Below are 25,067 nucleotides of genomic sequence, written 5' to 3' on the forward strand. Positions count from 1 at the left end.
GGTGGGTTGTCCGCAGCCGCCGCGCTGGGCCACGCCCTGGGGCCGCAGCGATGGCCACGGGGAATGAGGGGTCAGAGGCTGGCGGGCAAGGGGGGGGCTTTGCTGTGGGGTCGGGGGGGGGGTTGTGATTCCACCCCTATTCGCTCTATTTTTAACGCGCGCTCACGGCGCTGCAGCGTGGCGGTGCAGATGCCAGCAAAGTCCCTCACGAAATCGGGCAAGAGCAGAACTGACCTTTCCGGAGGAGAAAAAAACCCCCAACCCACCAGAGAAGGGACGCTTGTTTTCCCTTCTCGGTGCCTGCGTGACATTTGCTCTCCAGAATTTAGAAACCCGGCCTTTTTTATAGTCTTCGTTGCGTGAATCATCCCGATTTCGCACAGATCCGCCCCAGCCCGGAGCTGGCTCGGCAGCGCTCCTGGGAAGCAGCGACGGGGGTTTCTGGGCAGGGGACGCGGCCGCCTGCTGAGCCGGAGCCCCCTCTCCTTTCCGTGCCGCGTGCGGCTTGCAATTAAACCCGTTTTTCCGTGCGAACGCTGCTGGTGCCGTTCATCGTTGGGTTCTTGCTCCCAGATATATTTCGGCCATCTCCAGGGGGTTTATGTGGTTTATGGGCAGGAAAAGTTTCTGCTCTGGTGGCATCTTGCAGAAGAACTCTGCGCAGTGCCAGCGGCAGGTGAAGGGTGCTTGGTTAAGGGTTTTTTTTTTTTTTTTTTTGGGGTGGTTTTGCCTGGAGAAGGTGACGAGCCTGGGTTGGAAGCAAGACCACCCCCGTCCCCCCCACCCCTCCCCGGCTTGGGTGGCACTTTGCAGACGCGGTGCTGACAGCGCGATGAGCCGATGCAATATTCATCCTGACATTTCTCTCCGCGCCAGCCCTTCCCGGCGCTCCAGCTGGCAGCCGGCACAGCCACCGACTGCGGGGCTGCCATGGCGGGGTGGCCCGGGGCTGAGCCAAACCCCCCCGGGGAGGAACCGGGGCGGGGGGGGGGGGGCTTCTGCCTCCCTTCCCCTCTAGGACCGTTCCTCTTCCATTCACCGAATCTCCTCCGGCTGGTTCCTGGAGCGGTTTAACCGAGGGCAGGGGCTGCCCACCCTGCCTGCAGCAGGCAGGGAGCCAGCTCTGCCTCCTTCGGCTGTCGCAGCCGGAGCCCGCGGGCGCTTCGGCGTGTCGCCGACACGTGCGGGAACGGCGACGTGCCGAGCGAGCGGTAAAGACACCGAGAGCCTGGTGTGGTTAAAAGGAGCTTGGAACCGTCCCCGGGGTGTACGGCCGTCTGAGGGCACGTGCCCTCGGCCACGCGAGTGTCACACGTTGTCCGCCCCAGCAAGGGTGACCGAGATGGAGGTAGTGACACCTCTGCGTGGGTGTGGGTAGTGACACCTCTGCGTTCCCACGCACGCGCCGAGAAGGGAAAACAGCCGGTGGCCGGCACGGTCCCGTGCCAGTAGCAGGATGGGGCTCTCCACCCTTCCTCTGCCTCGCCTGCCTTCATCACCCTCGGGACAGCCCTTGCCCTTCCTAACCCAGCCTGCTCCGCCCTGGGTTTGGGGCTCTTCCCCGTCTCTGGTGGGTCCGACCCCTCCTGCAGCCACACGCTGCAAGTCCCCCGGGGCAAAGCCATCCCCAGGAGCCGCGAAGAGGGGTTGTGCTTCTCCTCTTCCCACTGCAAGCTGGAAATCTAAATCGGGCTTGCATCTAACGAACGCAATTAGCGCGAACGGGTTTATTCTCATCAGCGAGCCATACGGGGCCAGCGTCAGGGCGTGCGGGGCAGGCAGCGGCGTGGCACGCAAGGAGCAACATCCCGGGTGCTCCACGCCTCCTCCGGCTCGGCAGACGCTGCCGGCTCGGGAGCCGAAGCCTGGGGAAGTGAGGACGAAACAGAGCGAGCCTTGGAAATGGAGGAGAGCCAGCGAGGTACGGCAACAGCTGAGCATCGCCCGGCTTGGCACGCCGAGCAGGCGAGGCATCGCGGGAGCGGCAGTTGGCTCGCTCCTTCGCGGTGACGCCCGTGTTTTTTTCTTTTAAGCTGGCCCGATGGACGCGGCAAGGGATGGGGAGCTGGGAGTTGAGCCCGCTGGTGCTGGAAAGACTCCCCAGAGGTGGGCAACGTTTGCCACTCGCCGAGATGCTCTTAATGCCCGGAGGGCTGAAATACCTACACGGTGTCGGTGCCGGGCTGAGCAGCCGTGGGTTTCACTGCAAAACCCAGGCTGCCGCCTCGCTCCTGGCCCCAGAGATGACCAGAAATCTTAATAGCAGCTCACTCTCAGAAAAGATGTAAGTATCTGGAGTTAGCATTATTGCTTTTTGCAAAGAGTCCCAAGGCAAGTATTTGGTATTGCAAAAACGCCCGTGAAAATGCGTGCCTGGATCGAATAGACGCTGTGATCTGTGGGTGTTACTGAGGAACGCACTACGTATAGGTATTCTCGCCTGCATTGAAGTTAGCGTAAAAGCGACGCCTGTCCTCAAGGCAGAGTAGCAGAAATGCCCGTGTGAAGCGGGTGATGAAGCGGGGCTGGTGTACACGGAACCCTACCAAAACATCTTACGGGGGAGAACATGAAATCACTTGGGGCACTGCTTATTATTGAAGAGAAAAGCTACTGGCCTGCAAGCTTCAAACGAAGCTCCCGGCTAAGCAGCTTCAAACCGCAGCCATCCACGTAGCCGGGAAATCATTCGTCTGCACGAGCCCTACAAAACCAGAGAGAAAATTCAGGGCACGGTAAATTTGGTGGGAGCGGGGCATCTTTCTAAGCGCCGGGGAAGGGAGGGGGGTGTGAGGGGGGCACCCAGACTTGCCGCAGCCCGGGCGCGAGCTGGGCACGGAGAGAGCCCTGCTCTCCGTCACCCCTTCCCCAGCCTCCCACCGCAGCAAAGACGGGGCTCAGACCCTCAGAACCTCCCCAAAACAGGCCCAAACGAGGCCATTCTGCTCTGGGCTAGGGGCCAGACCGTAGCTGGAGATGGCACTGGGGAGAGCGTACTCGCTGCCGGGGATGGGAGAAGAAGGAAAGCGTGGGAGAAGGGGTGGACATCAAAAGCAGAGCTCGCGGGTGTCTCCCAGTCTCTCAATGATGGTGATTTTGGGCAAGGAGCAATGTCCCACCCTGAACAAGCCTGATCTCCCCCGGCGTCGGCCCATCCTGCGGGAACAGAAAGCTGCGGCTCGGCTGGGGGCTCGGCTTCGCTTTCCCTCGCCGACGGGCACGAAAGCTCCTGCCAAACCCCACGCCCCGGCGGGGAGACCCCCTGATCCCGCTGGGAACGGGACCCAGCCGCAACCGGGGGCGGGAACCCACCTCCCCGGGGACCGGCAAGCACAGAGCATCGTCTCCAAAGGCTTGAAACAAATGCAAAATTTTATTTCATTTCCAACGAGTACACAGACCACGTGGGATGGGGATGCGCTACATCACAACGCCGACCTCCCCGCGCTGGCTTTCGCTTACGACCGCCCTCTTCCCCAAAAACCCTGGCAGCGGCAGGCTGGCACCGGAGGGACGGGCTCGCCCCCGCCACCAGCAACCTCGGCAGAAAAAAAAGAAAAGTCCTTTTCCAGTACTCCAGATATTTTTCTTTAAAAGCCTGGGGGTAGAGTTGAATGTCATTGGATACCACGCTGGAAATACAGCATCGGGATGGAGACATGACTGGTATTTTTGTTGCGAGGGGGGGGGGGGGGGGGGAACGATCTTGGCAGGCGATCGCTACTTGGCTAACAAAGGCGTATCTGTGTAAATATAAATACTGGGGTGAAATACCTGGCAGCACACCAATGTCAACACCACTACCAACATAAAATAAAGACCAGCAACATAAAACACCTTCAATGAGTAGTTCAGGCTAATTCAAAATTCCACCCCCCCCCCCCCCCCTTACTCTTCATGCAGCTTTATGTCTTCGTTTATTTATTAAGAATTCGAGTTGTAAAAGACGCAAGTCGTTAAAAAAATTATTACAAACCACTTCATGACAGCATTTGAGAAGGGTCGGGGTGTCAGCCCTGGGTCAGACCGGCTGCGCTTCACTCTCTGGGATGGTAAATCAGCGTTAAAAAGAAAAGACAAACCCGGGACGGGGTATTTACGCGCCTGCCTTGTAACACCAAGAGCGGAACCAGCTGCGGAGCAAACGACTGCAGCCGTCCTTCATCCTAAAGCTACGTGGGCTGTAGGAAAAAGATCGAAACCGGGAGGTTGGGGGGGGGGGCAAAAGCTACCGCGGGAGGGCTGGGACCATCTAGGCTACTCGCGTCGTATAAACATTCCCAGATGCCAAAAGGTTTGAGTCCAGCGTAAGAACAACCGGTCTTCTCTGTAGAAGACTAGAAAAAGAGTACGAAAAGGTAGAAAAACCAAAAATGCACTTGTTACGGGCTAGAAAGATTTGCTGAAAGGTACCTAAAGACTATTGCCCTCTTGAATACACAGGGATTTTTAAGCTGATACCTGATGCAGAATTACAGTTTAGCGGGGTCACTGCGGACCCCTGAAACCCCTGTGTGACACCCACCTAATTTTGCAGGCAGATCCCCGAGTTATGATTCCCAAAGTTTCCCAGGAGCGTGGATGAGCGGGGAAAGCCGGGAGGTGTTCGGCAGCGGAAAGGAGAGGCAAGCCACGTCCGCAAAAGTATTAACCCAAGGCGGAGCCAAAAAAAAGGTGGTGGGTGTCCCCCGAAACGCTGACGGCGGATGAACCGGACCTGGGAATAATCCCCCAGGCTGACGCAGAGCTCGGGCTGCGTGTAAACAAGGTATCAGGCACCTCCGTGAAGGGGCCGCCCCACAGCTCCCCACGCTGCTCCCCTGCCCATCGTGGTGGGGGGAACGGGAGAGCCAGCAAGGGTGGGAAGGGGCAGAAGCATCCCGCCGTGGGGCAGCATCCCGCCGTGGGGCAGCATCCCAGCCCAGCCCCGAGCAGAGGAGATGCTGCCGGGAAGCCGAAAGAGCAGGACACGGTACCGAGCGAGGAGGGCAGAGGCACAGAGGTGTCGGAGAAGAGGAAAGACCCGGAAAGAAGTGGTCGACTTTGATTTTCGGATTTCTGGCTACCCCGCGACGCCTGGGGCGGGGGCCGCCCTGAGCCCCCGTGCCCAGGGGCTGGCACCTACCCTAACGCAGGAGGTATTTCAGGCACGTCTAAGGCATCGCAGGAGTCGTCTTTGCTTTCAGAATCGCCTCGGTTTCCTCCCTACAGCTTCTCCTACCAGCACGTGGTGTCAAACGATAGGAAAGAAAAATCTGGAGCGGATGAAGGGAGATTAAACTCTCATGCACTACCACCGAACGTCGTCACAGGAGTATGAAGCACCAACCACGACACATGATTCACTTTTACTTGCAGAGCCGAAGCTAATCATATACAAAAGGTTAGGAAGTGGGGTTCGCTAGAAACATGGAGCTGCCGGCACGTGGGGTGCGGGCAGGAGCTGCCAGTGTCCTCGCTAACCTGCCGCGGGGCCGCTCAACCCCCGTGCTACGCTACTGCCAGAAATGAAAAAGCACAAGACCAAACATCGAGTAACATCATAGTCATCTAACCTGTCGCTATATATCTGACAACTTAAATAAAAAATAATATTTTGGAAAGGAATCAACAATATCATTCCAAGAAGGTTATACACATCCTTAGCAGTTACTTCGCTCAGCACAGCTCTGGTGCTTTAAATATGGAACAATCAAACAATTTTGTGAGCAGAAAAGTGACACAAATTTATTCTTTACATATTTTTTTTTTTTTTTTCTTTCTAGGCAACTCTACAGACTTCAGATCTTTTGCCTCGCAATGCAGATCATCTTATTCCCCCAAAGGTGGCCAGGTTCTTTAAACATGCACATCTCTGTAGCTTCCAGGCCGTGTATTTTACTTATTTTTGTTTAAATTCTGCGGACTAGCAGGTCGTCCCCCGTTCCTAAAAACTCTACATCAGTGTTCAGGGTGGCCTGAGTGCCGGTCAGGCTCCTCGAGGGTTTACAGGATCACGCAGAAGAACTTCTTCTCTCTAAAGGGGTTTTCTGAGGCCGGGACGGGGGTCAATAAAGGGTCCTCCTTGGCGTGGGCTTCGCAGTACGCCATCAGGTCCGCTGCCGCTTTTGACACCTGGAATAGAAGGAGCCCCGCATTAGGGACAGGCTGTGCTGGGGACATCCCACCCCGAGAGATGCTGCCGGTGGGACCGGGCTGGCAGCATCCTCAACCCAGGCTATGCAGCGCCGTGCCCTGGCCAAAGACCTGGCCGGGGGATCGGCAGCAGGTCCCCGGTGGGGCTGGTTTTTCACCTCCGGGCTCTAAGCTCGCCTGTCACACGCGCTCCCGTGAGCATCCTTCACATCCTTAACCCATCTGCATCCTTCACCCGACTTGACCATAGTGAGGACCGACCGCTGCATCCCCGCTGTCTCTCCCCTCCGTCCCTCGGCGGGGACGTCCACAGCCGCTACAGCAACGTTTGCTGCCTGCAGCCACCGATTTGGCGATTTTTTCAGGACGCGGTGGCAGCTCCCAAGCTGCCGGAGCTCACCCTGGCCCCGAGAGGCGAGGTTTTGCTTGCAAGCGCCCGGACGTGCCCGCAGCCAGCAGCCAGCCCCGGATCGCCTCTCTCCCTGGGACCAGCCGTCATCCAAAACCACCTCGGTGGAGAAGACAGATCCCTGGGGATCTGAAGCACGAAGCCCATGAGCTTTCACACGCCCAGAAGCAGCAATTCCCCCGGGGTGGAGCAAAAGCAGTCAGAGCAGAGGAAACGCCTCCCAGAAAGGACCGGGCTTTCTGTAGGAACGACTCCTCAGAACAACGTCGCTCTCAGAGTTTCCCCGCTAACCTCAAGGCTGAGCACCGAGCACCGCCCAAAGGACAGTTTTAACAGCAACCGCGACAAACAGCGTGGGTTTAACGTGTTCCCAAGAAGGGTGAGATGCCTCGGGGAGAGCCGCTCCTTCCCACCCCCGGCCGGTGATGCTTCCAGCTGCCTTCTCCGGGTGAGCATCTCCCGCTGCCTTCAGCCACGGCCACGGGGATCCCTCGGACAAGCATCCTCCATAAACACCGCCCGCCATCGCACCCTGGCTCCCACGGCGCGCTTTTGGCAGCCGCTCGGCAGCGGGCACCGCCTCGCAGCCCCCCTCTGAGCCGGCAGCCGACCCCCCACGCCACGCTACCTTTATCCTGTCGATGTTGGCCTCCATCTTTAGCTGCTCCACCAGCTTGCGGGCTTGCGCTATGCTAGCAGTGTTGTTGCTAGCCATGGGCGGGCCAGGCGTGCTCTCCGGATGGGCTGCGGGCACAAACACACGGAGGGGGGTGAGCTCTTGGGCTGGGCGGGGAGCTGCTCCCAGCCCTGAAATCCCCAAACCGATGGGCTGGGGTTGCACGTGTGGAGCTGTTAGAGCCCAGCTGTGTGAATGAGGGCGTGAGGACGGGAGATGCAGACCCAGGCATGTCGCAGCAGGCTACCAGGGTGCCTCTCTCCTGTGCTTTTGCTTTCAGTCCTCCCTGCAAAGCCACAAAGTGGATGGCGGTGGTGGTGCCAGCCCGGTGCCGGCATGGCAGCCGGTAGCCATATAGGATCACCGAGGTGTACGTCACCCCAGACGCCGTTGCATGGTTCGGAGCCCGCGGAGACTTTTCTACTTTCAGCCAGCGTTTAATCCCGGGTTTATACAAGGGCAGTGAGCCGCCAGCCTTTGTGGGTATGCGGGTAGTGACAGGCTGCCAGCAGTACCCTCCTGCGCCCTCCCCATCGTCCCCGCAGCGGGAGATGCCCTATGAGCCACGCTTAGGGGACACTGGGACCTTCTAGAGCGCAGGCTGCAGCAGCAGGACCCCAGCTGAGCTGTACTTCAGCTTTTGCCGTTATAGGAAAGGCTGTGGTGGCACCAAGGCAAAGGAAATCGGAGAACGGGCTCCCCTCGAGCTGCCCCGCGCTCCCCTCGTTCCCCTGCCCCGAGCCAGGCACATCATCCAGCCCTGTGCCGGTGCCCAGCCTGCGTCCGGTGTCCCTTGGCCGGTGTCCCTTGGCCTCCCTTGCTTTGTCCCTGCTGCCAACTTGAACATTGAGATGCTAAACAGGATGCCGGAGTTTCCTGTTTCTCAAGATTTCTACCCCAGGCAGGCGGGGGACGCTCATTAAGTCCACGCCATCTCGATCACGGATGTTTTTCCGTTACCTTATAAAAGCCGCGAGCTCTGGCAGCGGCGGGCAGAAACCCCGCGTTCAGCTCCTCCGGCAGCCCCCGATGCTTTCACAAGCACCGAGTATTTTACAGCGGAGGCACAGCCGTGCTGGGCTGGTCCCTGCCTGGCCGCGGCTGCCTGTGAGCTCGAAAAAGGGGGTTTTTGGGGGGATGTTCTGCAATAGCAGGGCACAGCGACCGCCCCGCCAGCCCCTCCGCTGATGGGACAAGGATGGCACAGCCCTAAAATGAGGGGCTCGTGGCGTTTTAGGGGGGACACCGAAAAGCTGTGGGCACCTTCAGCTCAAGCCCGTCTCGGGGGATGTAAGCGTGTTTGGAAAGAAGCTCACCCTGCAGAAAAAAGCAGCCTGGCACTGAGCAAGGTGCCAGGGTTTCAGGATGAGACCTCTCCCCAGCCACCCCCTGCCCGTCGGGGAGCGCGAGGAGGAGTTATTTTTTACCAGCAGCAGGTCTCTCCGGTGATTTGTGCTTCTAGGGGAAGATCTGCTCCTCTTGGCCGTTCGCTACCTTTAAATAAAGAGAATATATACAAAAAAAAAAAAAAAAAAAAAGGAGCCAGGTTAGGTTGCTGTGATGCCAGTCAACACAAGAAGAACATTATTTATGGCACCAGGAAACCCAGAGCCCTCACAGACGCCGAGTCCCGTACCCCGCCAGGGAGGCAGAAAGGCTGTGGGTTTCCTTCCGTATCCCCCCCTCCCGCCCGTGCCGTCCAAGCACGGCCCCCAGCGACATTATTTGTTTGCATTCAGCGAGGTTTTCAGCACAGGAAGAGGTTTCAAGTCAGCGGGCGACCATCCGAGGGCCGTTGGCAGCCAGGCTTTTAGCTGTTCCTGTCCCGGCTTGCGGCGAGACCCGCGGCACATCCGAGCACGCAGTAGGATGCACGGCGAGAGGGCACGCCGGGTGCCGCACGCGATTTAACCGTCTGGTGCGCAGAGCACGTGGCGGGGCGGAAAGAGCGTCCCCCGGGGAAGGCTGCCAAAATCCTCCCTGCTTCGCCGCAGCCCAGCTCCCACCCAGCGTCCCCGACAGCCCAAGCTCCTGCCTGGGTCTGCCCTCGTCAGGCAAAGCTCGGCACCATGGCTTGAGGTTTAGCTCAAGCATTCGTGCTGTTTCCGCACCGGTTTTTTTTTCTCAGCTCTCCCCCGGTTTCTTTGCTGGAGAGGTGTTCGAGCAGCAGGCTACCAGGGTGCCTCTCTCCTGTGCTTTTGCTTTCAGTCCTCCCTGCAAAGCCACAAAGTGGATGGCGGTGGTGGTGCCAGCCCGGTGCCGGCACGGCAGCCGGCACCGGGCTGGTAGGAAAGCCGGTGGCCATATAGGTTCACCGAGGTGTACGTCACCCCAGACGCCGTTGCATGGTTTGGAGCCTGCAGAGACTTTTCTAACGCAGCAAATGTTATTCTTGGTGATGTTGTGCCATTTCATACAGAGAATCGTGGTCTGCAGCTACTCCGGCGGCAGAGTCACTTGGGGAGTGAAGTTTAATGTCATGGAAGGAGGCACGGGAGCGGGGAGGATTGCCGAGAGCCTCTGTATGGCTGCTACAGCCCTGAGCTTTAAAAAAAACCCATCCGTATCCAACCCTGCTACCTTTCACGCAAGGAAACCCTCCCGTACTCTTACTACATCTAGCCCTCGAGGCACTAAGGTGGAGAAGACAGCCCCAAAAACAAGGCCAGAGAAGAGCGAGACCCCGGTGGGACAGAGGAGGGGACATCTGCGGGAGCACCCCGCCGTGCACCGGGCTGCTGGGACGATGCCAGGGACCCTGCAGCTCGCAGGACCCTGCTGTCGCCGGGAGCCGGCCACGCTCGGCCCCTCTGCAGAAACCCGACGTAGGAACTTGAACCGTTTTGGGGCCAGCGATGGTTTTACAGCCTTTCCACGCTGCGAGCAACTGGGTGTGCTTCCTTCAGCGCGAATAACAAAACAATTGCAGGTGACACTTTGAATTCAGCTCATGAATATCCCCCGCCGAAAAACAACCCCTGCGACAAGCCGGGCATCGCTGGGGCGGCAGCGAAGCTGTTCAAGCGGCTTTTTTTATCGCAACGTGAGGACAGCCCACCGAACCCCCGGGAGGGTGCGGAGCCACCAGGAGTAAACCCAAAGCCTCCACGCCTTTTCGTTCGGATTTGATTTAAGCCGAGCCAAGCTGCTAGAGCATCCTCCTCCCTCTCCTTCAACCCCCAGTGCCTCTTTACTACTAATTGCAACCAACCAAACTACACCGCTGCCCCACGCCACAGCAACACATGTATTTCAGACTAGATGTAAGGAAGACATTTTTTGCGCTGAGGGTGGTGAGGCACTGGCCCAGGTTGCCCAGAGAGGTGGGAGATGCCCCATCCCTGGAAGCATTCCAGGTCCGGCTGGACGGGGCCCTGAGCCACCTGATCTGGTTGAAGATGTCCCTGCTCATGGCAGGGGCTTGGACTCGGTGACCTGTAAAGGTCCCTTCCCACCCCAACCATTCTGGGATTCTATGATTTATTTCTCTTCCCCAAGACCCAACGAGGTGCGGGGTTCCCTGCCGCCAGACCCCACGCTGAACTAGAAAATACTTGTTAGTGGGTAGATGCCAAGAGCGTCAGACTTCAGACAAATTAAAACCACCCCGGAAAGTATATAAATCCGCAGATCGCAGGAAAAATGCCAAAATATTTGAGGATGGCTGTTAGAGGGAAATCATCTTTCCAGGCAGCTTATTTCCTAGCGGAGTCATCCCTTCGTGGGCAGGCGCTGGGACGGGAGCTTTCAGAGCCGGGGCCGGAGACCCGGTGGATGCAGCGAGCCCGCCTGACCTGTTAGGGGAAGGGGGGTATTCCCAGCACCGTGGGGTGACGGCAACCCCGGGACACAGCAGGTTTGTACGGGGACCGACGGGGCCGAGCGAGTGGAAAAGGAGCCGTTGCGCAGAAGGGACACGTACCGGCGCTTGCCGCATTACTCCCATTTCCCTATAGGTCCCCTCAAGCCGGCAGAGCTCGGCTCCCGATCGTAGCCATCGAAATCCCCACCTTAAAGCTAAAAATCCCCGCGCTTCCCTGATATTTCCTGATCCCCCAGTTGTCACGGGGCTCTTCTCACACCCGACGCTGTTGTGCTAAAGTTTGCCTGCAAACGAAGGGGTTTAACGGCACTCAAGGGAATACAGATGGCGTCTCATTTCACCCGCTTAATGGCACATGTGCCTGGATAATAGGATTCCTGCCTTGGCGCCCGCAGGTTAATGAGCAAGGATGCTATTTTATTTTCATGCTAACGATGTTTAGCACGTACAGGACACGGATACCGTCTCTTTTGGGCTCTGCGCTGTAATTACAACTCAGGACCTCGCCAGGTTGTTTTGATACGCGTCTGTTGTGCAGAGGGGTCGCAGGTTACGTACCGCACGTGGCAAGAGGTTGAATTCGTTTAAAAGCGTGCAAAAGCACTTGCAATAAATGCTTGGACACGGAAATTTTGCTGCTGACTTTTGCTAGCTGGTACCTATGCTCCCAAAACCCCCCTAATTTGTTGTGTTCTCTGTTTAGTGAAGAGCCATTGACATATTGGAATGACATTTTTCTTCTTTCACCAGCAGCACCCAGGCACCAAAAACTGGGATTTAGTCGGGCAAACGGTGAGGGACGCCCCTGATGCCAGGGCACTGATCCAGCATTTACGGCTCTCTCTGCTCTTGGTCTGCTCGCTCCGGCTTTGCTGAAATCTTCAGCTTTTACCCACAATGTGGAGCAGCAAAACCCAGCCCGCGAGCTGCCCGCTGTCGCTGTTTCAGCGTGCGCACAGCGAGCTGCTGCCCAACGGGATGCGGCTCGGCTTTAATTTGCTCTGCGTTAAAAGCCACCATTGCTTCGGGCCAAGGGCCGACCAGCCCTCCTCCATCCCAGTAAGCTAACCACATCTACCTTGCTTTCTGCACGCATTTCGTCCTCCCAGCACGTTTATAGATCCTGCACCCCCTTAAATGTTCTTCTGATCCAGAGGAGAGCGTTGGCACTGCTCCCGTCCCCGAGCGAGCCGGCACGGAGCGCTGACCCCCCTCCCTCCGGCCAGCGCACAGCCCAGCGCCGGCTCTCGCTCCAGCCCCGAGCCGCTGGGCGCTCCGTTAAGTCAGCGGTAAACTAATTTCATAGAATCCCAGAATGGTTGGGGTGGGAAGGGACCTTTACAGGTCACCTAGTCCAACCCCTCTGCAAGAGCAGGGACATCTTCAACCAGATCAGGTGGCTCAGAGCCCCGTCCAGCCGGACCTGGAATGTTCCCAGGGATGGGGCATCTCCCACCTCTCTGGGCAACCTGGGCCAGTGCCTCACCACCCTCAGCATAAACAATTTCCTCCTTAAATCTAGTCTGAATCTCCCCTCTTTTAGTTCAAAACCATCACCCCTTGGCCTATCCCTACAGGCCCTGCTGAAGTCCATCCCCATCTCTCCTACAGCCCCCTTAAGTCCTGGCAGGCTGCTATAAGGTCTCCCCGCAGCCTTCTCTTCTCCAGGCTGAACAACCCCAGCTCTCAGCCTGTCCTCACAGCAGAGGTGCTCCAGCCCTCGGATCACCTTCGTGGCCTCCTCTGGACCCGCTCCGGCAGGTCCGTGTCTTTGCTGCGCTGAGGACCCCAGCGCTGGACGCGGCACTGCAGGGGGGGTCTCACCAGAGCGGAGCCCAGGGGCAGAACCCCCTCCCTCGCCCCGCTGGCCACGCCGCTGTGGATGCAGCCCAGGACACGGTTGGCTTTCTGGGCTGCGAGCTCACATCGCCGGCTCCTGTCCAGCTTTTCATCCGCCAGTACCCCCAAGTCCTTCTCCGCAGGGCTGCTCTCCATCCCTTCATCCCCCAGCCCGCATTGACACCGGGGGTTGCCCCGACCCACGTGCAGGACCTTGCACTTGGCCTTGTTGAACCTCATGAGGTTCACACGGGCCCGCTTCTCCAGCTTGTCCAGGTCCCTCTGGATGACATCCCGTCCTTCTGGCATGTCAACTGCCCCGCTCAGCTTGGTGTCATCTGCAAACTCGCTCACGCCTGCTGCTCCTCACCCAGCTCCAGCCCGGTGAGCCGCCGGTGCTGCCTCCTGGCACGGCCAGGCATGAGCTGCTTTGCCACAGCATCGCCTCGACCGAGGAGCGAGGCAAAATGCCGTGTGCAACCCAAAAAAAGCCACTGCAAAAGGAGCATTTCTTGACGCTGGAGCAATCGAGCCCTCCTGCTAAGCTGCCATCCTACTCCTTCCTCCCAAACTGGGCTCCTATGGGGCTCTGGCATCCCGCAGCTGCCAGCCCTGCTTGCAAGAGTAATTAGCCTTCGTTTGCCAGCTCCTCGTCAGCACAAGCTGCTGCCTGCTTTGCACAGAGCTGTGCCGAAAGGCTGCAGAGCCGGCGCTTGGGCAGAGGGGTCCCCGGCCTCCACGTGCCTTGCACCAGCTCCATCACCAGCCCCAAACCCTCAAAATCTGAGCCCAGCCTCCCCCCTAGCTCCCCCCCCGCCCCTTTCGCTTGGGTTTTATCTCAAGTTGCATGTGGGCGGAGACCGGAATTCTCCTAACCATTTTAAAAAATGGCATTTTAACGGTGATTATTTAGTTCAATTAACTTAAATAGGCAGCTGTCATTACAGAAGGGGTCTCAAAGCACGTTGTGCACGGGGTTGGGTCCATCACTGTTCAAAGGCAGCGCTAACCCTGGCCGGGACACCGGCATCCTCGCAAAGCATTTTCTTACATTCTTGAAGGTGCAAACGGGCAGCGGGTGAGATTTTACAGGTGTCCCGAGAGACCTCCTGCGTCCCTAGGGGTCTGCAGCCTTTGCCCACCCAACTGCGGTCCTCTGTGGTTTTAAACCTGTGGATCACATCCCCTCCTGTCGCCCAATTTGCCAGACTTTTTTCACCTCCCAGTGGGTTTTTCTCCGCTTTGCAGAAAACCATTCTTCCCACACCTCCCGGCTGAACCGAAAGGAAAAGCAGTGGCTCTGCAGGAAAGAAACCGAAAGCGCTGACATCTGCCAGGGCAAAACCTCACCATTCCTCCACCGTAAAGACCGAAAGCAGCTCCCCGGAGCACCGCACGGCATCACCCACCGCCGAGAACGGCTCCGTTTCGGAGTGAAAGCGGCAGCCTCCATGCTTCTTGGTTTCAATTAAAAAGTCATGCTTTCCATCACCGACGCACCAGTATTTTCCACCCAGTTCGTAGCAAAGCGGGTGAAACCCCACTGGGGCAGCCAGAATTTTGGGGAGCGGAGGGCTCAGGCTTGTTCCTACCAGGCAGGCATCACCCAGGGATTTTTTTGGTCCAGAAAAGATGCCAGGCTGGGTATTGCATCGGAGGGATTTGTTCCGGCTCTCATTCCTGCTGGGATTGCTCCTGGCCCCTGCGCATCCCAGCGGCTGAGGCCAGCCCAGCTCGCTGCACCCCAGGGGCCAACACAGTCCCCGCCGAGGCAAGCGGGCTCTCCTGAAAACTGCCTTTTCCTCCCCAAAAACCAGGTGTGACGCGGCATCCAGAACGGATAACTGAACGTACGGCCGAGCCGTCGCCCTGCCGCAGCCGGTCACCGGCCGGCTGGAGCGTGGGAATCCCTCGCGCGGGGCGGGCTGGCTTTTCAAGCCATCCTGTTGCTTTTGCTAAAAGCCACGGCTAAAAATAAGCGGCTCGGCTGAAAAATAATTACTAAATATATACCGAAAAATATAAAAATATTACAGACAAAAAGAAAATAGCAAAAAGCCATGTTTCCAGGGGGTGGGAGCTGGTGTAGTCGCATTGATCTTGACAGCAGTTGCAGACCTGGCTGGGAAAGGAGCCTTAATACGCCCAAATTACATGTGTTTCATTCTTTCCTTAAGCAAAGAAAACGTTATGCGCTAGATTTGTGCCCGTGGGCTCCCATCACACCGCTTCGCTGGGGCACGGGACCTTAATCCTCAGCGGTGGTTACAGCCACAGCTCCCCGTCCCCGTCCCCATCCACCGGGATTTTATTCCCTTTTCCAATGCCCATTTTTTTACGCCCGATGTCCAATACGGTATTTAAATCGCTGAAAAGCAGCTCGCAGGTCGGAGACATGCCGGCAAATAAAGAAATAAATGGAAAGGCGCCTGAGTGGAAAAAAAATGAGCCTGTTTCCATGGAAACGGCTTCGTTATCACACCAGCATCCGCTCCCTCCCGCGAACAGGGGCGAGGTGGGATGGGTGCCCATTTTGGCCCCGGTGCCGGTGTTTTGCTCGCGGTGGCGGGTTTCGGTGCCGACCCCGCAGCTGGCCTGGCCTCCCGCTGCTTCTGTGGCAGTCGGGGAGGGTGCAAAATCTTAGCCTATTCAGCCCTATTTCACCCCAAAAGCGGCGCCGGGGTCAGACGCAGCCTGCCGCTGGCTCAGCCAGCCCTGGCTCTGCCGGCAAATCTCATTATCAAGGCAATGCAAAGCATAGGGAGTGAGAGGGAGCTGCTGCAAAGATTTTTCGCTTCCATAATATTGCTGGGGCATTAAGTAAAGAGCTCAGCGCTGGAGCTGGCTTTGCAGAGAGCCAGGCTCGGGATGTCCCCTCCTTGCGCTGCCGGAGCCGAGCACGGCTGAAGCCTAGACCTCATTAATATCTCCGGTCGATGGCACGCTTTTCCATGAGGTTTGCAAGCGGTAAAGGTTTTAGCAACATCCATCCATTTGGAGAGCTGAGCGTGTCCCAGCGCAGCCCGGCCAGGCTGGGGCTCCAGGAGAAATCTCCTTCCCGAGAGGCACGTACAGACCCGGAGAGGAGCCGGGGGCAAGCAGCGATGGAGCCAGGCGGCCCCGGCCCCAGGGGGACGTTTCAGCTCTCGCAGGGCTGTCCCTTTTGCCTGGAGAAGTCACCGTGCTGTGGGCGTCATGCGAAAGTGAGAATCTCAGCTTTTTATTTTCTCACAGGCGTCCTAACGGCTCAAAACGAAGGCAAACAGAAACCAACCTCGACTTCCTTTTTTCTTTTAGTTTTTTTTTGTTTGTTTGTTTGGTTTGTTTTTTCTTTTTTTTTTTTTTTTAAGAGATTATTCAGGTGAAGAACCAGCCACCAGACTGCACAGCCTGGGACATCTGCTCCAGTCCCTCCTGCCACTGTCCATAGGAAATAGTGGCTCTCTCCGGCCGGGTACCGCGGGGAGGGAGCACTGATCTGCTCCGGGCTCGGCACAAGGCTCTGGCACCGCAGGAATGCCGCCGGGGTTGCCGATCCCTGTGCTGAAGGTCAGGGGTTTAACAGCAGCCTCATTTCCCCGGCGGACTAAGCTGGAGATTTCCAGCGAGCCAAAAAGCCATGCGACCCCCACCTTAGCCCAGGGCCTTTGGGGATGTACCCCTGAAAAGAAAAAGCCGCCCCACCGTCGTTTGGGGTAAAACCCTGGGAAAGAGTGTTTGTTTTCAACGCACCGGGGACAAACCCAGCAGCGTGCGCCGATCAGGCACTGGGAGGATGGGTGCCCTGGGAGCTTGGCCAAATCCCGAGGAATAAGGATACCCAAACACGCGGTCCAGCGGGCCAAGCAAGCGAAGCTGCAGCCGAGCATCGCCTTCTTCCCAGGGCCTGAGTCTTCATCCCAATTAAAAATACCCATCGTTTTGCCGATTCGATTCTGACCCCCGCTCAGCCCCTCGTCGTGCAGCCACGCACGCTCACGGCGATGCTTCCCGGGGCCAAGCAGGGGCGATGCCTGCCGGGGGGCAGCCGGGCTCCTCGCTATCTGCTTATGCCGTGGCACAGAAAGAAAAAGGCCTTGGCTGTCACATTTCAGCCTGACACGCCACAAAAGACAGATAAGGGCACGCATCCTGTCACGCCATCCCCTGCGCTCGCTGCCTTTCGGGCTCTCCCGCGGCAGAGCCTTTAAGCACAGGCTCCACTTCTGCGGTCCCCACCGGGGCTGAGCAACGCCACCGCTGCACTTCACCGAAAATGAAAATGATTTAAGGGTTGGAGGGGTTTTTTTGGTTGGGTTTTTTTTTGTTTTGTTTTGGTTTGCTTTTTTTAATTTAACGAAACGTTAAAACACACCCAGAGGCCACCAGGAGACTGAAGGCTCACCGCAGCGCACGGGAGCGGAGGAGCCTCTGCTCTGCAAATCCCCGGGCCGGCTTGCAGCAAAACCCTCGCAGTAAAGGACACGGCTGTTCCCCTGTTGAAGCTGCAGTTAGCCTTCATCCTACCCAGATTTAAAAAACCCCACTAATGCTCTCAGTTGTTTGCATTTTATTTTTATGAAACTTGCCTGAGAAGAGAACACGCAGCTTTGGAAATTCCCTAAAAGCACCGGCACTCCCCAGAAAACCAGGGTTTCTCAGAAATGCTACGCTGGCCGCCTCCTGCAAAGCTTTACCCGTGCTGCCTACGGCATCCCCGACCTCCCCGTCGGGCTGGAAGATGGACACATCCCCACAGTCTGTGATGTGAAGTCCCCCGGATAGACCGAAGTGTCTCCAGCACGCAGATGGCCCAGTAAATATGGAAAAGAGAAGGAGGGAATCGGGCAGAGAGGAGGAGTGCTGAGGAGGGACGTACGGACGGGTCACGCTTCGCCCCGGGCTGCTGCAGGTGGTTTTGGCAGAGGAGCTCGCAGGAACCCCCCTGACCATCGCCCACCGGTGCAGACCTGACGTGCCTGCTGTCCCAGCGGCCGAGCTCTCACCTTCCTTCCCCCCCAAAACCAACGTGCAGGGCTCCCCTCTGGTCCCGCATCCTCCCACAAGTCGGATGCGCGGATTTCTCCCTGCCAGATTCACGAAACCCTTGGAAAAGTGGCCACTAAGCCTTGGGGCATCACAAGCCTGCAGGTTTCTCCTGCGCTGGTGGGTCTCTCCCCTGCACGGGGGCCAGCCCAGCCTGGAGGTCATAGACCCACAGAATGGTTGGGGTGGGAAGGGACCTTTACAGGTCACCGAGTCCAAGCCCCTGCCATGAGCAGGGACATCTTCAACCAGATCAGGTCACTCAGAGCCCCGTCCAGCCGGACCTGGAATGCTTCCAGGGATGGGGCATCTCCCACCTCTCTGGGCAACCTGGGCCAGTGCCTCACCACCCTCAGCGTAAAAAATGTCTTCCTTACATCTAGTCTGAATCTGCCCTCTTTTAGTTCAAAACCATCACCCCTTGGCCTATCCCTACAGGCCCTGCTAAAAGGTCCGTCCCCATCTTTCTTATAAACCCTCTTTTGAGTCCTGGCAGGCTGCTATAAGGTCTCCCCGCAGCCTTCTCTTCTCCAGGCTGAACAACCCAACTCCCTCAGCCTGTCCTCACAGCAGAGGTGCTCCAGGTCAATGGCACTATCTGCAGCCCTGGCCAATGCGCCTTTTAACATCGGTTAAAATACTACTCAGATATCCTTGAAAATACTCGAGTATATTATTTTGCATTTCTACTGCAGCAACAGCCAAGGAAAGACTAGTTCCTCTCCTATAAGGCACTGTACCCACACTATATAACACAGCAAAGCCCTTCTTTAGGATTATTTTCAGCCTGGCAAAACACTTCCCGAGGGCATGACTCTTCCCAGGCTGGAGTAACCCTGATCTAACAGCGTCAGGGGCAGCTGGTGATAACCCAGCGCTACCAACACCCACGCACGGATGGAGCGGCAGCTATACGGCAAAAGCGCGAAGGAATTGGGCAAATAAAAAATTCCCGTCGAAACCCCGGTCGTCCCTGGGATACCAAAATCCACCCCATGAAACCTGTTGCCTACCGACGAAGTGGCAGCAGGCTGGGTAGTCCCTTACTTCACAGGGCACAAGCTTCTGCTATAAAGGAGACTCTAGGTCTAGGAAACACGCACCGCCTCCCAGCTGGCCAGAAAAGAGCAGAAACCCTCAAAAAAAAGCTCATTTTTCCCATGGAGAGTCTTCTAGAAAACCAAAATCACCCTTTCATTAGAAGCATCATCACAGCTATGATTTCTCGATTCCTCCGCTTCTTGATTCCTTCCCCAAACCAACTCAAATTGACTCTGAAAGAACTTCTTTGTACACACCTTGCTCAGAAATCCCAGTTCCCTGCCCCTTGTCCCAGGGAAAAAAGAGAGATGGTTAAAGCCGCCGAGGAAGCAATGAGCTCCTGTACCAGGAAAAGGAGTTCAACATCTGTTCGTACAGCTCTGAACTCCTGACCCTTAATTAAGGGAAGCAGCCAAGAGCTATTATTTCATGTTAATTAACTGATCCGTTCTTGGGTTTCAGTTTTTAACATCCTGCTTGCCAGGGTCAAGATAAAGACCTTTAGGGGAAGGTGCGAAATGAGGTTTGAAAGCGAAGGGAAGAAGGCAGCGCTGCAAGGCGGAGGCGTTTCGCCCAGCATCGCATTTGCAAAAGGCTTTGGGTATTCGGCTGTGTCAACGCCGCTCCCGAAGGGACAAACCCGCCCTGAGCCTCATGCAAAGTCACCCTGAATTCGAGGCCACGGTGATTTACCAACCGCCCGCCCGTCAGCATGGGGGTACAGCCACCCCGAAGGAACTGGGGCAAGCCACTCGGTTGCCCTGATTTGGATAAAATGGCACATTTTTAGGGGGCGACCTCCCCGTGACACCAGGAAATGGGAAGGAGGGTGTGGATTTTGCAATAGCTCCTGCCGTGGTGCCAGGCTGCTGGGCTCATCCTTCTGCAAAGCGTTTTTCAGCCCAGCTAAAATAAACCCCAAACCGCTCCTTTTCCTTACAGCGCAAGAGCCTCGCCGTGCCTTTTCGTCCAAATAACTTCTGCAGCACGTGAAGCCCTCAGCCGCAGAAATCATTGCGATGAGAAATCATTCTCCCATGATTTCACCCGAACCAAACCTTTATTAGAATTTTATTTTAAGTAACACTCACACGAAGCCCAATAACCCTTGCCAGCCGCTGGGAATCACCCAACAAGTTACATCAGCAAAGAAACAACCCCGTTAACCATCCCATTAGTTTAAGCCCCCCTAGGAATTACCTTAGACTGCTTTAATTAGGTATCCACTGTACAAAAGAATTAATTAATTAGTGATAAGCACCTGAACCACATTACTCATAAGGCTCTATTTCAAGCTTCAAATACAGCAAACAGGTCACAGCCTATCTGCTATAGCAGAGCAAAGCCCCGGTGCTGCTGCCTGGTATTTCTTTTCCCATCCCTGCCATCAAAGCAGCAATGCCGGGAGCTTTTTTTTTTTTTTTTTTTTTTTTTTTTCCCTTCTTTATCCCTTTTTCAGGTTTTTCACAGCATCCAGAGCTGGTGCCTTTAGAGCCACTACTCAAATAGCGGCTGCACCGCATGGAGATGGGAGAGCTTTGTAATTACTTTCTGAGATTTGGTGCGCTTTAGGCATGGGTTTTAGGGTAAAAAAAAAACCCCAAAGCCATGCCTAAAGTACATGTAAAAATGTAAAGTAAACCATGTATCTTGCAGCTACAGTTACCCTGCAAAGGTTTCACTACAAAGCTGTTGCGCTACGGCATCACTAAGATACCCGTTAAATGAGTAAAGCATTTGCTGATGGCCGGATCCCAAGCAGCAGGTGGAGGATCGTCACTAAACGTGGGCGATTTTAGCAGGTTTCGGGGGGGGGGGGGGGGGGGCAAAAAAAGGAAAAAAAATTCCCCATGCTATTCTCTATTTTCACAATCAATAACTTAGAAAAGTAATTTATTGTGGCTTGCGCTGGCCCCGACCTTTCGTGGCCTGCAGCTTCCCCACTGGCAAACCTGGGGCTACCGGGGGGTTTCTCCAAGCTGCCAGTCCGTGGCAGGGATGCGGGCAGGGATGCGGGCAGGGATGCGGGCAGGGATGCAGAGCCGTGGCGGTGCTGCAAACCAGGTTAGCTGGGGCTGGCTAGGGAGAAGTAGGTTGCTCCTCCGTCCTCGGTCGGTGAGCTGACCCATATTATCTCAATTAAATTTAACTTCTGCGGCCCACTGCTGCCTCTTTTTTTCCTGTAACCTAATGCATTTCGGTCGAAAGTAGGACCCGGTTAGGGAGACAGCGAGTACACCTGGGTCCTTCCCAATGCGATGAGGAGGGCACGGCCATCGCGGCAGAATTGGGACAGGGACGTGGAGAGGGATCGAGAGGCGGCAGCACCGTGGCCGTGGGCAGCTTCCCTTTGCTCAAGTGCTGACCCACCCGCATGTCTCCTGACCACGATGCTCCTGCAAAACAGCAAAATTTGCTTTTCTCTCCCGAGCTGCGCCCTCGGGAGCCTTTCCCACGCCATTCCCCCAGCTTGCCGAGCCCGTCCCCATCCTCACCCCCTCTCTGGCACGCTCCCTGCTTCCTAACCTCCGCATACAACATCTTGGTTTTCCCATGGAGCCCAAAATCCCTGAACCAGCTCGTTTCCCCCTTAAAACGCATGCAAAGCATCCCTGCCACGCTTCCTGCTGAGTCAACGGCCCTGCTTTTACCACCACGCGTTATTCTGGCTGTATCGTGAAATGACACATGCTCAGCAAACACTGATATTACGCAGACGGGAGGAGAAAGCCACCCCAGAGCTGCTAGCCTGGGCGGTGTTTTTACACTTGCAATATCGAGCATTGCAAAAAAAACAAAGGGGGGGGGGGGGGAATATAAACCCAAAGAAACTGCGCAAACCTTGTATTAAGCAGCACAAGATGGTGTTACTCATGCTGGCTCACCCTCCCCTCCCGTGCATCGATACCTCCTGTGCCGGAGATCAATCCGTCCTGGCCGTGCCGCGGGCCCCACGGGCTTCATTTATCCCCCCCCGTGCCTGCTCCCGGAGCCTTAATCCTTCTGCCAAACCAGCCGGAGCTGCTGCATTTGGGCCTCGCTGCTCTGCGAGCTGCTTTCCCAAGGGCAAGCGCCTTTCCCTGCCTACCTGGCTGCTGGGAAGCCTCAGCACGGGGCCGTGCGGGTGCTTTCTGTATTTTTCCCAGCGTGAGCTATGAAAATCAATGAAGGCAGCTGCTCTTTGGGGGGGCTGGGTTCTGGTTCCAGGTAGGATGGAGGAGCAGCATCTATTGACAGCCAGCCTAACTTTTACATCAATTAACGGAAACACTTACACAGGGCTTAGATTTAGGATTAAAACAAACACACAAGTCAGTGCCTCCCTTATTTGCTGCTTATACCTCTCCATAAGCCTGGGTTGCTGCACTGAAATCATCTTTTTATTCCCCGCTCACACAGCGCTGAGGAAGGAGGCAGGGTCCCCCCCGCCGGTGTTAGCTGGGGAGCGAGGGAAGCACCGGACATGAATCTAAACCCCCCAAGTGAGGATGTGAGGCTGAGCAGCAATTATATTAAATCAGCTCATAAATAATGCAACGTATTTCGATGGCACCAGCCCTGCAAGCACTGCACAAACACCATCGCGTCTCCACATTAAAAATACAAGGGATGAAGCGCAATCAGGGCGGCGTGACTTGAATAATTGAACCTAAAGCTCTTCTGAAACGCTGTCCTCGGGGCACGCTGGAGCTCTGGCCCCACGGCAGAGCCACCAGACTATTGCCTCTTCGCAAGGTCCTACACGTGGACTCCACCAGACCTGGTCAACATTCAACACTTTCCCATCCAAGGTGAGACACCTCTGCTTGGGCACTTTCCAGCGTGAGCAGAGCTGCTCCAGCAGCAGACACAGTCCTGAAGATTAATTAGAAGAGGTCCGAATATGTTTACAGGTTGTGGATGGCTGATGACCCCCCCTAAGGACCCCAAACCACTGCAGACCCAGCGAGGGGGTAGGAAGTCCCTGAGAAGGCACGTCAAGACGTGGAGGAGACCTGGCTGCATGGAGAAGACCTAGCCGCGTTTCTGCATGACGCCCTGGGGGCACCTAGACCCACATGGACTCATACGATGTCCATGGGGACAGCACTGACCTGCCCATGGCGTTGGCCCTGCTCTGAGCAGGAGGTGAGACCAGAGACTTCCAGAGGCCCCCTCCAACCTAAATGAGTCATTGACCATGCTGGTTCCTTACCAAAATCCCTGTTTGCTCACTGAAAAGCCCCTGAGGGATCTGGAAAACAACAGGAAAATGAAGGGAGGTGGCACAAATCCTTGGGCAGCTCTCCCCACGGCCACCAGCTCTCGGGACTAACACATCCCAGCCTGGTGAAAGCCAAAACCGCAGCCGGAGACTTCTTCCATAACACACCTCCACAGCACAGGCAATCACTGGCCTGAACTTGATCTGCAAAACCAGCCAGCCCACTCCTTTATCCTCACTCAAGATGTCATGGAGAGGTAACCATCTCCCCATGCTCTTCATCCGGTTCCTGCCAAAATGGCTCAAATTCAAGAGCCGATACAAGCAAAGGAGCCCTTGGAGCCAACACAACCATAATGGAAGTAAGAAAAAACTGCATGATGCGCCGATGGAGCATCCTCCAGAGCAGGTAAGGAAACTAAAACCCAATCTCCTTGTACGTGGGGGGCCAAGGGTGAGGAAGCCTCCACCATGCAAACGTGATGGTCAGATGTTTTCTGCACATCCATTGGGACCCTGGGAAGGAGGACGCGTCCCGCAAAGGATCTGCTGTCCTGCAGCAGCTCAGGGCTCATGAGAGCCTCGCTGAGGGGTGGAGGGGAAGCACCAGCCCGAGACACATCCCATGAGCAGCTGTGGTTGGAGCAGCAAACAGCACAGCTCCGCTCAAGAGAAGCTTTATGGAGACCACAAGAGGTCTGGTTTTGTCAGTGTCCTGGTTTCGGCTGGGGTAGAGTTAATTTTCTTCCTAGTAGCTGGTGTTTTGGATTTAGCATGAGAATAATGTAGATAACACGCTGATGGTTTAGGTGTGGCTGAGCAGTGCTTACACTAGCCAAGGACTTTCCAGCTTCCCATGCTCTGCCAGATGCACAAGAAGCTGGGAGGGGACACAGCCAGGACAGCTGACCCCAACTGCCCAGAGGGCTATTCCATACCATATGGCGTCATGCCCAGTATAGAAACTGGGGGAGTTGGCCGGGGGGCAGCGATCGCTGCTTGGGGATGGGCTGGGCATCGGTCAGCGGGTGGTGAGCAACTGCATAGTGCATCACTTGTTTTGTACGTTCTTTTATCATTATTATTACTTTCTTTTCCTTTGCTGTCCTATTAAACTGTCTTCATCTCAACCCATGGGTTTTACTTTTTTCTTCCGATTCTCTCCCCGCTCCCACTGCGGGGGAGGTGAGCGAGTGGCTGTGTGGTATTTAGCTGCCTGCCGGGTTAAACCACGACAGTCCTTTCTGGTGCCCAACATGGGACCTCCTCAGCACGCGTCACCTCCTCCTCTGGTGATATTTGGAAATCTTTGCCTTCTGGCCAGTCCGTGATCACTTCCAAGATTCCTGGGCGACTGGGGTTTCCTAGTCGAGCCCGTCGTGTGCAACCTTACTCCAGGTAGCATCAGTGGCACGATGTGTAGAGGGGACCCTCCCTTTGAACACCCAGCCCAGCACCGGCAGTCGGGGTGCCGGGAGGAGCTGTGCTTCAGCACCAACCGCTTCCGAAGCGGCTCGAACCCTTCACGTGCTGCCAATATCTCTTTCTCAGTTGGAGTATAGCGGGCCTCGGATCCTCTGTATCCCCGACTCCAAAACCTGAGGGGTCAACCTCGAGTCTCCCCTGGTGCTTTCTGCCAGAGGCTCCAGGTAGGGCCGTTCTCCCCGGCTGCGGTGTAGAGCACATTTTTTACATCTTGCCCTGCCCAGACTGGCCCAAGGGCTACTGCATGAACTATCTCCTGGTTAATTTGCTCAAAGGCTTGGCGTTGCTCAGGGCCCCACTTGAAATCGCTCTTCTTCTGGGTCACTTGGTAGAGAGGGCTTACGATCAGACTGTAATTTGGAACATGCATTCTCCAAAAACCCACAATGCCTAAGAAAGCTTGTGTTTCCTTTTTGCTAGTTGGTGGAGC

General features: G+C 56.3%; 1 protein-coding gene across 1 annotated transcript in view; it reads right to left on the reverse strand.

Moving 5' to 3' along the window:
- Nucleotides 1–3,381: 3,381 nt before the first annotated feature.
- GNG2 (G protein subunit gamma 2) overlaps nt 3,382–25,067 on the reverse strand; it is a 30,755-nt gene continuing 9,069 nt past the window's right edge. Inside the window, exons 2-4 of the mRNA XM_075503942.1 lie at nt 8,648–8,714; nt 7,173–7,288; nt 3,382–6,114 (exon numbers count right to left, since the gene is read on the reverse strand). Coding sequence (XP_075360057.1) covers nt 5,986–6,114; nt 7,173–7,259 — 216 coding nt within the window. The 5' untranslated portion in view covers nt 7,260–7,288; nt 8,648–8,714 and the 3' untranslated portion in view covers nt 3,382–5,985. The remainder of the gene's footprint in view (nt 6,115–7,172; nt 7,289–8,647; nt 8,715–25,067) is intronic.

This window comes from Mycteria americana, chromosome 5, assembly GCF_035582795.1.
Source record: "Mycteria americana isolate JAX WOST 10 ecotype Jacksonville Zoo and Gardens chromosome 5, USCA_MyAme_1.0, whole genome shotgun sequence".
Lineage (NCBI taxonomy): Eukaryota > Metazoa > Chordata > Aves > Ciconiiformes > Ciconiidae > Mycteria > Mycteria americana.